Here is a 13,552-nt window from a genome sequence, read left to right on the forward strand (position 1 = left end):
ACTCACACTTCATCGGCGGGGCTATGATGATGTAGAAGCCCTTCGTGATGACGGCCCTCTCCGGCGGAGCTCCGGAACAGGCCCTAAGATGGGATCTCGTGGATACCAAAAGTTGCGGCGGTGGAATTAGGTTTTTGGCTCCTGTTCTGATCGTTCGGGGGTACGTATGTATATATAGGAGGAAGGACTACGTCGGTGGAGCTCCGAGGGGCCCACGAGGTAGGGGGTGCGCCCAGGGGGGGCGCCCTCCACCCTCGTGACCGCCTCTGGCGCTGCTTGGAGTAGGGTCCAAGTCTCCTGGATCACGTTCGGTTGGAAAATCACAATCCCGAAGGTTTCATTCCGTTTGGACTCCGTTTGATATTCTGTTTCTTCGAAATACTGAAAAAGGCAAAAAACATCAATTCTGGGCTGGGCCTCCGGTTAATAGGTTAGTCCCAAAAGTAATATAAAAGTGGAAAATAAAGCCCAATATAGTCCAAACCAGTAGACAAAGTAGCATGGAGTAATCAAAAATTATAGATACGTTGGAGACGTATCACGCCCCCCTGCCTCGTCGGCCCCCTGGACGTCCACCGACTTCAACTCCAACTCCATATATTTGCTCTCGCAGAGAAATAAATCAGAGAGAAAAGATTCATCGCGTTTTACGATATGAAGCCACCGCCAAGCCCTAATCTCTCTCGGGAGGGCTGATCTGGATTTCGTTCGGGGCTCTGGAGAGGGGATTCGTCGCCGTCGTCATCATCAACCATCCTCCATCACCAATTTCATGATGCTCACCGCCGTGCGTGAGTAATTCCATCATAGGCTTGCTGGACGGTGATGTGTTGGATGAGATTTACCATGTAATCAAGTTAGTTTTGCTAGGGTTTGATCCCTAGTATCCACTATGTTCTGAGATTGATGTTGCTATGACTTTTCTATGCTTAATGCTTGTCACTTGGGCCCGAGTGCCATGATTTCAGATCTGAACCTATTATGTTTTCATGAATATATGTGAGTTCTTGATCCTATCTTGCAAGTCTATAGTCACCTATTATGTGTTATGATCCGACAACCCCAAAGTGACAATAATCGAGATACTTCTCGGTGATGACCTTAGTTTGAGGAGTTCATGTATTCACTATGTGTTAATGCTTTGGTCTGGTACTCTATTAAAAGGAGGCCTTAATATCCCTTAGTTTCCACTAGGACCCCGCTGCAACGGGAGGGTAGGACAAAAGATGTCATGCAAGTTCTTTTCCATAAGCACGTATGACTATATTCGGAATACATGCCTACATTACATTGATGAACTAGAGCTAGTTCTGTGCCACCCTATTTTATAACTATTATATGAGGAATCGCATCCGACATAATTATCCATCATTGATCCAATGCCTACGAGCTTTTCACATATTGTGCTGTGCTTATTTACTTTACCGTTGCTACTGTTACTGTTACTTCCATACTACTTTGCTACTAAATACTTTGCTGCAGATACTAAGTTATCCAGGTGTGGTTGAATTGACAACTCAACTGCTAATACTTGAGAATATTCTTTGGCCCCCCTTGTGTCGAATCAATAAATTTGGGTTGAATACTCTACCCTTGAAAACTGTTGTGATCCCCTATACTTGTGGGATATCACAGCTCATAGCAATTCATCATATAGAAGTAGCAGCTCATAGCAATTCATCATATAGCAATAGTAGGAGCAGCTCATAGCAATGCATCATATAGCAGCAGCAGAAGCAGCTCATAACAATTCATCGTATAGTGGTTCAGAATGAAAATTTGTCAAAAATGAAGAGGAGATCCTCACCTTGTTGGATGAGCTCATCCTTCAACAGCACCTCAAGGCCACGGCCTAGAAGGAGGGGAGGGGGAATAAGGTGCCTTCTGCTGTAGTGTGGCATTAGCCGTAGTTGTGGAGCAGCTGGGGAGACCATGAGAATGAGGGGTGGCGCTAGAGGGAGGAGCAGTCGGGGAGATTTGCCCCTACCTGCGGGCCATGTAGCCTAGCTGGACAGAGCATCGTCAAGGACCAGGCCCGATGGGACCAGTGGCAACGGCTTGCTGGAGTAACCCTAGTGCTGCAGGCAGGGGATCGAGGTAGATGGAAAGAGGAGAGGAGATTCAAGCGGGTAGGGGAATGAACGCTTGCGTATTTGTTTTTACTTGAGGGTCAGGTGTGATGCGGGCGTGAGCAGTTGCATTTTGAGTGTAATATAGGCAGACAATTAGCCCTGAAAAGGCGGAATCGTACTAGCCCTTAACCTGTAATTCAATTGTGTGTGCAATGATGAATCACTCCTGCCTGCTATAGTGTACATTTAGGCATCATCATACATGGCATAACCTAATACATGTGCATCCCATTGTAGAATCTGGAATATGCAATGTTTATGTTAGTTCATACGTTGCAATGATGTTTAAATGCCCCTCAAATCTGGTCCATCAAGTGATGGTCTTTAAGCCTCCTTCTTTCTTTCTTTTCTTGATACGTAAGATTTGCTCACACATCTATTCAATTGTTGTTTGCATCAGCCAGCCATACTAGGACTGTTTGCTTTGATTACTTGTTGTTCTTAACCTAACACTCTGACAGAGCTTGTCAACTATTTAAACACTAAGGGCTGCTGTAGTGGGGCCTTGTTTAACTCATAGGTGACATAAAGGTTTGGCTGTACACTAAAGTATGCTCTCCAAGAGTACCTGGAGATCCAGTTCAAAGGTATGCCTAGTTTTTACATAGTGTAGACATAGTAAATGCTCATTTCATTGTGTGCAAGTGCAAGAGATGTGGCATGTTTCATTATGTGGTATTGTTTTGTTATAATCTCATCTTTTTGTGTTGTTCACAGACTGGAAAGTATGCATGTTTATCTTCCAAGGAGACGAGTAACTAGTTTGTGTCACCTTGCAGAGGGGGTGCAATGAAGATAAGATTGAGGATTTCCAAGTACAAGATGTTAGGAAGGAGCCTTGGAAGAGAAGTAGGAGCTGCGCTGAGCCTGTCCAACTATTTGCTCTTTTCAATTGTTTTATTTGTCCTCAGTTAATGAGATGCCCAAACAATGATGCCTGATATTGGGTACTTGTATAACTATTAGTTGACATAATTAAAGGTCTTACCATTTAATTACTCTCGCGAAGTGTGACTGAAGCTTTGAAGTCTATTAACCAACTATTATTGCATGAGGCTCACAATCTAGTTTATACTAGGCTAATAATTGCATAGTTTTTCTTGATGTAGTAGGTTTGTATGAATCCCTCTGCTATTCATTATGCTCCCTAAGACTTTAATTGAGCTACAGAATGGCCAACTACTTGCTTACTTATACGCAACGTGATGTCTAAATTTGTAACTTGTCTGTGTTTTGGATTGGGCCCCAACATCATGCTCCTCTGGTGAGCTAAGAGAGATTTCAGTATGCAGGCTGCACATACTACCTTTTTTATAATTTATAAAATATCACCTACTTATGCTTCATGATGTGTAACATTATTGTTAGTCCTGTTTTGCCATGTACAAAATAGTCTGTCTTGCTCGCTTCACTATTTGTAACTATATTTTTTCCCTAGTCATATGTACTTACAGAAACATTTCAGGATGAAGTGACATTAACATAAAGATCTGCGAGCAGTGTGGCATGGCCGTTACCGAATGATTACGGATTGGAATTGGAATATGCTGATGTTCTCAAGCATCAACTAGAGGTGGCAAGACAACGTGTACATGATTCTCAACGTACAATCAACAAGTTGAGACTGGACATGCAGGTATTAGATGCAGGAGTCAAAAAAATGAAACAAGACACTGAGGTAACCACGAAGGAATTGGAGATTTTGCAGACTGAAATTTGTGCTATCTAAATCCGGCCAATCCTATTTTTCGGAAGATATTATAGTTCAAATGGTAAGTTCTGTTGATGTGTGTCCATGATGTATGAGCTTTATTTGTCCAATGAATGTAATTTGCTGTTTGTCTATGCTTTATAATCACTGGTGCCAAACTATAATGCCCAGTGGGTATATTCGGCTCTAATTTCTTTATTATATAGTGTAGTATTATTCTATGTTTCTATGTTTATTATTGTACAGTGTATGTTTTTTAGAGGCGATAGTATAGAGTAGGATAATTCTTGAATATGCTATATTGTTGAAACGGGGGCCAACACGCCCAAACATTTCCTGGACGCCATACAAACGAACAAACATGTTCAGTCAAAGCGGGCCTGAATTGGGCTGGTCAAAATAATATTAAGTGGATCCCAAATGGGCCCACCGTAACAACGGCTCTTAGTAGGTCGTCAACAGGCCTAAAGCTCGATAGGGCCGTATAAATGGAAATGACCTACGGGCCTTTAGCAGGCTGAAATAAATGTCAATTTTGTCTCGGCCCTTTTACTTTACGGGCCAATAAGAGGACGAAAGTGTTATGGGCCAGAGGAGGCCCAATTTGCAAGCTAGGCTTTTAACAGGCTGAAAGTCGCGTTGGGCTGAAATGATGCCATGCGGAACGTGGGCCCCTAATGGACCTAAAGTCAATGGCCCAACTGTTGTGCGGGCCCTTAACAGGCTGAGAGACAAAATTGGCTAAGAGTTGGCCCATTTATCAAATGGGCCGAGGACAGGCCTAAAGGCGATAGATTAATGGCGAGCCATTACGGTCGATGCCACATGTCGGTTACCCTTGACGACAGCATTTCTATGACGCGCATTTTATCATCATGGAACTGGACACTTCTGTGATGATAATTTTTGTAATGTCATGGAACACTTCTGCGGCAGCACATGTATGACTATCTTGATTCTGTCATAAAATGTACATGACAAAAAACGTGACCTACGGTGACAAACACGTATCATCACGGAAGTGTATTTTTTTATAGTGATATCAACAACACGAGAGAGAGAGAGAGAGAGATTAAACACATAGCTACTGGTACATATCCTCAACCCCGAGGGTGAACTACTCCGTCCTCGTCATGGACACCGTCGGGATGATGAAGATGGCCATCGGTGGTGATTTCCCCCTCCGGCAGGGTACCGGAGCGAGCTCTCGATTGGTTTTTCGTGGCTACAAAGGCTTGCAGTGGCGAAACTCCCGATCTAGGTTTATTTCTAGGGGTTTCTATATTTATAGGAATATTTGGCGTCGAGAACAAGTCAGGGGGTCCACGAGGAGCCAACAAGACCGGAGGGCGTGCCCTAGGGGGGTGGGGGGCCTCCACTCTTGTGGATGACTCGGGACTCTTCTGGCCCAACTCTTTTGGTTCGGGGGCTTATTTTCGTTCATAAAAAATCACCGTAAATTTTTAGCTTGTTTGGACTCCGTTTGATATTCCTTTTGTGCGAAACTCAAAAACAAGGAAGAAACAGAAACTGGCACTAGGCTCTAAGTTAATAAGTTAGTAACAAAAATAATATAAAATAGCATATAAATGCATATAAAACATCCAAGATGTATTATATAATAGCATGGAACAATGAAAAATTATAGATACGTTGGAGACGTATCAACAGCATGAATGGTCTCGACATCACTGGTCACATATTGCTTGTTCTCTAGCTGCTTCTGCGGGGCTATAGAATACCCTGACATCATGTTTTGGTAATTCTCTTGCCACACCTTTTGCATTGCCTGACCCAGTGCTTCTTCCCATCACTAACAAAATTACTGTACTGGCAGTCCAGCTGCTTAAACTTGTCTTTGAGATTAAGCACTTACTCTGCATGACCAAGCCCTACCTTGGTTCTAGCACCCCTACACTTTTCATAGTTTCTCCAGAGCACGTGAAGTGCCTTTTTCGAGGCTTCAGGCCACTCCTTGTCAACCCAATGCACAAAGCCACCGTTTCCTGGTTGCAATAACAAACAGTTAAAAGGATTTTAACAGTTGACCATGAACAACTAGCAGTTAATTAATGGTGGCCATTAACAGAGAGCACTACCTATTTGCATGGACACACACCAGTCAATATAATTTGAAAATAGCCTAGTATAGCATAACTAGAAGAAAACCAGATATAGCATTAGTGAGCTAGAATGTTCCACAAACACGGCAGGTCACAACTAAGTTACAATGTTCCACCAACACTGCTTAGCAGCCAAACAAAACGTAGCTATAAGACATCCAAATATACCACAACATAGTTGAATTGTTCCACAAGAACACCAACTCTAGCTTATACCATTTGCATATACCTTTTCCAGACAACGCTCACTTACTGAGCAAGCGTCGTCGAAACTACACAATTAACTGAAGTTGTATACCCAACAGAGATTAACAGATCGAAAAAGAGCGGACACTGAGAGATAGAAAAATTGTGCTCACTTCCTGATCACATCTTTACAACCTTCTTCCAGCGAGGCTGCCTTCAAATGCTACAAATTTCCTGGCAATTTTCACATGGTAGCAAAGGACAGGGGCCTCCTCATTCTCTAGGAGGCCCTCAAAGTGCGAGTCGTCTATGGTGATAGGGACCTGCATTCAGTTCAAAATGAATGGAAAATGGTAAAATTGAATCGATTTTACTCTAGGTATTACTCCCTGAGTCTAGATACATTCGTACATTCGTATGAGTGTCAACTAATTTTGAACATCTTAGGGGTTACTCTCGAGTCTAGATACATTTGTTTGAGTGTCAACTAATTCTGACGGGAGGAAGTACAGTTTAAGGAATAAAGCTAAGCCACAGCCGTGAAATATACATGTGTATATATATATATATATATATATATATATATATAGGGCGGGGGGCGCTAGTTCCACAACGAGCGGCGGGTAGCTAGCTATAGCTCGATCGATAGGTTCAACATCCATCGATGAATATGGCTGTAGATGGGTTTGGCGAGCCGGGCATTCGTGTGGTGAGTCGCCGGCTGGTGAAGGCATCCGACCCGTCCATCCAACCGCACGTGGTGCCCCTCTCCAACCTCGACCTGTACGTCGGCAACGTACAAGTCGCCATACTATGCCTCTATCCCAAGCTTCCGGCGGGCAGGGATTTCGCCGGCGTGGTGGCCACCTTCGAGTCCCTGCTGCCGGCCTTACTCAACGAGTTCTACCCTTTCGCCGGCCGCATCGGCACCAACCCAAGCTCAGGCCTCCCCGAGCTGCTCTGCCACAACCAGGGCTCGGAGCTGGTCGTGGGAGAGGTCGGCGTCGCCCTGGGGAGCCTGGACTACGGCCTGGCCGACAAGTCCCTGAAGAAGCTGATGCTCCCGTACGCGGAGGACGTCACCTTCTCAGTGCAGCTGCTGTCCTTCGCCTGCGGCAACTTCTCCCTGCTGTGGGCAACCAACCACCTCGTCGGCGACGGCCATGACAACATCAGGTTCCTGCGGATGTGGTCCCAGCTCGCACGAACGGGCAAAATCGTCGCCGACGGAGATGGAGATGGAAAGCTATGCCACGACCGCTCGGTGTTCCGCCCTCGCAACCCGCCGTCGTACAGAGCCTCGCTCGCCGCCGACATAACGACGTTCGACCCGCGCCGGCTGGTAAACGTTCTGACGGCCCACGACAGCTTCGTCGACCGCCTCTACTACATCGAGGCGGCCGACATCGCCAGCTTGCGCGAGATGGCGAGCACCGAGCAGCGCCGCTCCTCACGCGTCCAGGCGGTCTCCGCGTACCTGTGGAAGGTCCTCGCCGGCGTGGTTGCCGCTTCCCGCGTGCCGGAGGAGCGCTGCCGCATGGGGTGGTGGGTGAGCGCGCGCCGTCGTCTCACGTCGCCCGAGCTAGCCTCTGCGATGCGCAACTACTTCGGCAACGTCACGACCTACGCGTACGGGGACGCGAGCGTGGAGGAGATCCAGCGCAAGTCGCTCGCGGAGGTGGCGGCCATGGCGCGGGAGCCGGTCGCCTCCGTCAACTACGAGGAGTACATCCAGGATCTGGTGGACTTCGTGGAGGTGCACAAGGGCCAAGGGCTGATGGAGACTCCCGTGGTCGGGCTGGGCAGCCCGATCCTAAGCCAGTCCGTGTTCGACTCATTCCCGCTTGACACCGACTTCGGCTTCGGCCAAGCTGCTCTGGCCATGCCCATCTCCGACTTCGCCAACCTCTGCTCAGCCTACCTGTCCATCAGCGCCAAGCCGGCAGGCGACGGCTCCTGGCTCGTCAGTGCCTACATATGGCCTCGTCTCGCCGCCGCCCTCGAGGCCGACGAGCAGCACATCTTCAAGCCTCTCACGGCGGAGTACCTTGGCCTCACAGCCTCCTAGACAACACACACGCTATTCGGCGTGTTCTTGGGCCAACAATAAAATTCCGTTGGTTTTTGCTCTTCATCCAACAATAAAATCCTTGCGTCGTGTTGTGCTATGTACTTTGGTTTTTGTGTTTTCTTTATAATTTTCTATGGATTTTAGCCCCGATTTTCCAAATAAATGGATTGGTTTGTTTAGGTTATCGATGGCATGGCATCTTTGAGTTTTACCAATATTATGCCGCACAAGCTTATCCTCAGAGTGCACATATAAGTTTTATTCCATATTTACGAAAAATAATTGGTTATTCTTTTTCTTTGCGCACCGCTTGGCGTGAAGGCTTGGTTTATAGCCAAGCAAGCCCACCGCTCGGCTATAAACTGAGTGTATTTTATTGATTACAAGCGCTATATTTAGGTATTTAAAAAACAAAGGGCAATATATAAGCTGAGTATGGCGTTAGAGGATGCTTGGCTAATACCAAGATGCCGTCATGCAGGCATCCAGCACGTGGCGATAGCATGGTTTTCACTTTCAGTAAGATTTTAATGAAATTCACTGAATTTCATTAATTTCAGTAGACATTAAAATATTATATTACGCTTTCGCCAAAATATTTTAGTAATTTCCATGGTACACAATAAATCAAAATATTTTTTAGAAATTTCAAATATTTAATTAAAATCATGTAAATATTTCAGCCCTTTGGCCGAAATACAAACCGAAATCACTGAATTTCAATGATTTCGGTTGGTGCTGATTTTTTTTTTCAAACTGAAATTGAAAACCATGGGCGGTAGAAGCACGGCAGGTGCTTCCGCGAGCTACACGTGTATGGCCGTGTTTTCTTTGCATAATATGTTGTGTTCTTTGTGTAGGCCATGCGTCTTTTTACATTGTATTCGGCTTGCACGAGCTAAGTATGAGGGACCTGCGGATGCCTTGTGTTTTCCAGATGGTACTCGGCTTATAATTTGTTTAAGATGAGTATCCGAGAAAATACAACCGGCTTGCCAAAAAGCACTAAGCAACATGTCTTTTTCTCTCAGTGCCAAAAAAACATATCTTTTTCTGTTGGTGGCCTTTTCAGGTTTTTATTCTACTTTATATAGGGCTCAAAGAGCCAACCTCGCCACCAACATGGCCTACCAAACTTTGCCCAAGACATCATGTCCATGATCACAGACCAGACAGGTTTAAACATGTTTTCATCTCTATGACATTCACACAAAAATCCCAAATCGATCAGGTGTTGAAACTTCTGTTTCGATAAAGACTCAGACACCTGTTAAACGTGTCTAGACATTTGAAAATAGGACAAACGTCGACGCTCACATGAACACACCTACACTCAGCTCTATGAACTTATAAACTATCTGAGGAAATGGTATAAAACTACTACAATTCGGACCAGGGTTTCAAAAAACAACTGAATTCTTTTTTTGCCGCTCCAAGTTAGGGGTCCGTTGTTTCAAATCGTCGAGTCCTTCGTAATTGATCACGATTACGACGTTTGGGGCCATGCGTAAGATAACCGATTGTTTCACCGTTTACTTACATGTGGGTCCCACATGTAAGTTTTTGGAGGTCGATAACTGCCACACGTGTGGCAGGAAAGAAGACGCACCACACGTCTCTAATGCAAATAGATTGCCATGTCATCGCATGCATGCATGCGAGAATCTTTTCAGATTTTCAGTTTTTAAAATGTTTTATCTCTTAAATGAAAAATCCGATTGAAGATCCGTTTTCACCATTAAATCCCTCGCGACAAGATCTTAAAAACAAGATTTCATGTCGATATATTTCAGCGAAAAAGATTTTTGGTTAAAAGTTGCCATGTCTATTGCACATGAATTGCCATGATATTTACACTGAAGTTGCCATGATATGTTTCAACTATTTTTTTTATATTTAAAAATAAATTTTCACTTATAAAACAGAGAATTAAAAAACTAGACTTGCCATGCACCATAAACTAAAATTGCCATGATACATGCACTTAAAATTGCCATGGTTCAATAAAAAAATATTTTCATGGTCAAAGTACTAGAATTGCCATCATCAAAAAACTAAAATTGTCATGATCTACAAACTAAAATTGCCACATGGCAACTTTAGTTAAGCACTATGGCAACTATAGTGTAAACATCATGGCAACTTCTGGGCAAAAAAATCATCGAAACGTATCAACATGGGTCTAGATTTGAAGATCTCGTCGAGACGGATTTAATGGTGAAAACCGATTTTTAGTTCACTTTTTTATTTAGGAGATAAAACATTTTTAAGCCGAAAACCAAAAAAAATCTGCTGATGTCATCTATTTATACGTGGCAAAATAAGTGGTGACGGAGGCGTGTGGGCGATCTACAAACGCCTACATGTGTGGGCGTTAGTTTTTCCGAAGTTTTCTAAAAGCAGTAGGGTCCCTATAAGTTTTCTGAAAAAGCAATTGTGTCCATGTGAGTTTTCAATCACGTCCCTACAAGTTTTTGCAAAAGGCAATCAGGTCTCCATAGGAGCCGCGCCCGCGTCGGCTTGCTTGATCCGGAGCGCTCTGCCGGAACCTCGACGCTGCCTCCACCGACCGGCAAGCCGCTCCCGCAACGGCCGGATCCGCGCCGTTCGTCGCCTGCCGCCACGCCATGACCCACCTGCCGCCACGTCATGCCTCGCTTGCGGCTGCCGCCACGCCGTGCCTCACCTGCGGCCGCCGCCATCCCCTGCTGTGAGCTCCTCAAGCTAGACGTGGACGGCCTGCGCCATTGCTGGAGTGCGCATCTCCCATTGCCGCGGACGAGGCCGACATCTGCTATGCCTCCTCGAAGCCACCGCCACCACTAGGAGCACCGACGAGCACCTACCACGACCATAGGCAGGGTGGGGAGGAGAGGGAGGGTCGTCGCCTTGGAAGGGGAGGGGAGGGTCGCCGGCTTGGGAGGGGAGACGGCCGAGCTGCTCGGGAGACACCAAGAGAGAGAAGAGAAGAGAGAGAGAGGAAGAAGAAAGAGAAGATGAAGAGGAAACTTACATGTGGGCCCCACATGTAAGTTAACGGTCAAACTAAGGTCAAACTGACGGTTTGTTTAGGTGCGGGCCCAACCTGTCATGACCGTGATCAACTGATAAGGACTCGGGGATTTGGGTTTTTGAAACAGCCGACCCCCGACTTGGTAGTTATCAGCGAAAAAAATTCGATAGTATTTTGTAACCATAACCAGAATTGCAGTAGTTTTATGCTATTTACTCACACTATCTCGATGAGCATTTTTGAGATGCTGAACCAGCACATCATTTTGAGATTGACGAACACCACAAACGTCTTCATAGTTGACAGAAAAGTCTCTTCCCAATGAAGAAACATCATAAAAAGCCTAAAATAAATTTAAAAAAATATACCAGCATGATTATCAAGTTTAGAACTTGAACCCTGATGGAACCGGTTCCACCACAAAGAATCTAACCATTCGAGCGATGCACATCTCATAGTTTTTCGGGTGGCCATGGAGGGTGCCACATGTGTACACCCATTAATATGGGAACCCATACCTGTAAGCTTGTCGGCATTTATAGTTTATATATGCTAATCAGTTATAATAAAAAAACTGGGATAATACTAATTTTGAACTTTGTACACCCATTCCTCCGCCTATATATTGCCGTGCATATGCATGCAGAAGCGAACCGACCGAGAAGACTCTTAATTAGCAGCAAGCTCTCTAGGTCGAATATGGTAACAGCTAATGCCATTGGCTCCGGCGACCTGAGCATCCGCGTGCTGAGTCGCCGCCTTGTCAAGGCCTCCGACCCATCTATGCTGCCGCACGTAGCCGCCTTCTCAAACCTCGACCTATACCCTGGCAACGAGCAAGCCTCCATAGTATGCCTCTACCCCAAGCTCCCAAAGGCCGGCGACTTCCCGGCGGTTGTGGCCACCTTTGACTCCATCCTCCCGTCGTTGCTCACCGACTTCCACCATTTCGCCGGGCGCATCCAAACCAACCCAAGCTCCGGCCTCCCCGAGCTGCTCTGCGACAACCAAGGCGCAGAGCTGGTGGTTGGAGAGGCCGGAGTCGCCATGGCCAGCCTGGACTACGGCCTGGCGGAGCAGTCCTTGAAGAAGATAATGCTGCCATACGCCGAGGACGTCACGCTCTCGGTTCAGCTGCTGTCCTTCGCCTGCGGCGGCTTTTCCGTCGTGTGGGCGACCAACAACCTTGTGTGTGACGGCCAGGCCTTCACCATGTTCCTCAGGAGGTGGTCGGAGCTCGCCCGGACCGGGCGCATCGTCGACGGACCGCCCAACCATGACCGCTCGGTGTTCAGCCCTCGCAGGCCACCGTCGTACGGAGCCTCGATCAGCGACATGTTCGCGACGTACGACCATGACCGGCTGGTGAACGTGCTGACGGCGCACGACAGCTTCGTCGAGCGCCTCTACTACATCGAGGCGAGCGACATCGCCGCCCTGCGGGAGGCGGCAAGCAGCAAGCTCCAGCGCCCGTCGCGCGTCCAGGCGGTGTCCGCGTACCTGTGGAAGGCCCTCGCCCGCGTTGTGGCCGCGTCCCGCGTGCCGGAGGAGCGCTGCTGCATGGGGTGGATGGTGGACGCGCGGCGGCGGGTGAAGGCGCCGGAGCTCCCGGGCGATGGGCAACTACTTCGGCAACGTTACGGCCTACGCGCTCGGGGAGGCAGCCATTGAGGAGATACAGGAGAAGGAGCTGGCGGAGGTGGCGGCCATGGTGCGGGAGACCATCACGTCTATCGACTACGATGAGTACACCCAGGAGCTGGTGGACTGGGTGGAGGAGCACAAGACGGAGAGGCTGATGGAGAAGGGCGTCATCGGGCTCGGTACGCCCACCTTGAACCAGACGGTGTTCGCGTCCTTCCCGCTCGACACCGACTTCGGCTTCGGCCACGCCGTGCTGGCCATGCCCATGTGTGACTACGGGAGGCTCAGCTCGGGGTACCTGTCGATCGGAGCTCGGCCGGGAGGCGACGGCTCCTGGCTGGTCAGCGCCTACATATGGCCTCGGCTCGCGGCGGCGCTCGAGTCGGACCAGCAGCGCATCTTCAAGCCTCTCACGGCGGAGTATCTAGGGCTGGTCTAGGCGTACCACTCTGCTGTCTGCACGGTTTCTTCTTCAATAAGTGTTTGCTTCGTCTTTTGAGGCATGCAAGCAGCTCGTGCTTGTTTTACTTCCACCTATTTTGCATACCCCAAATAAAGCTCTTCTGTGTGGAGGGGTAGTTTGCTTGATCAATAAATGTTTGAGTCATTCATAAGGTTTCCTTGACTAGTATACGACTCTGTTGATGACTATAGAGATGCTAAACCGATATT

General features: G+C 47.2%; 1 protein-coding gene and 1 pseudogene across 1 annotated transcript; both read left to right on the forward strand.

The window, feature by feature from the left end:
- The first annotated feature begins 6,816 nt into the window (after positions 1 to 6,816).
- Positions 6,817 to 8,220, forward strand: LOC119349965 (putrescine hydroxycinnamoyltransferase 3-like). The gene has a single exon (XM_037618041.1). It carries the CDS (start codon positions 6,817 to 6,819, stop codon positions 8,218 to 8,220), a length of 1,404 nt encoding a protein of 467 aa, XP_037473938.1.
- Positions 8,221 to 11,935: 3,715 nt separating this feature from the next.
- On the forward strand, positions 11,936 to 13,319 carry LOC119299172 (annotated as a pseudogene).
- The last annotated feature ends 233 nt before the right edge of the window (positions 13,320 to 13,552 follow it).

Source organism: Triticum dicoccoides, chromosome 1B, assembly GCF_002162155.2.
Source record: "Triticum dicoccoides isolate Atlit2015 ecotype Zavitan chromosome 1B, WEW_v2.0, whole genome shotgun sequence".
NCBI classification, from domain to species: domain Eukaryota; kingdom Viridiplantae; phylum Streptophyta; class Magnoliopsida; order Poales; family Poaceae; genus Triticum; species Triticum dicoccoides.

What these genes read in the sequence shown, in the direction of transcription:
- LOC119349965 (XM_037618041.1), top strand. Translation starts at nt 6,817, where the DNA reads ATGAATATGGCTGTAGATGGGTTTGGCGAGCCGGGCATTCGTGTGGTG.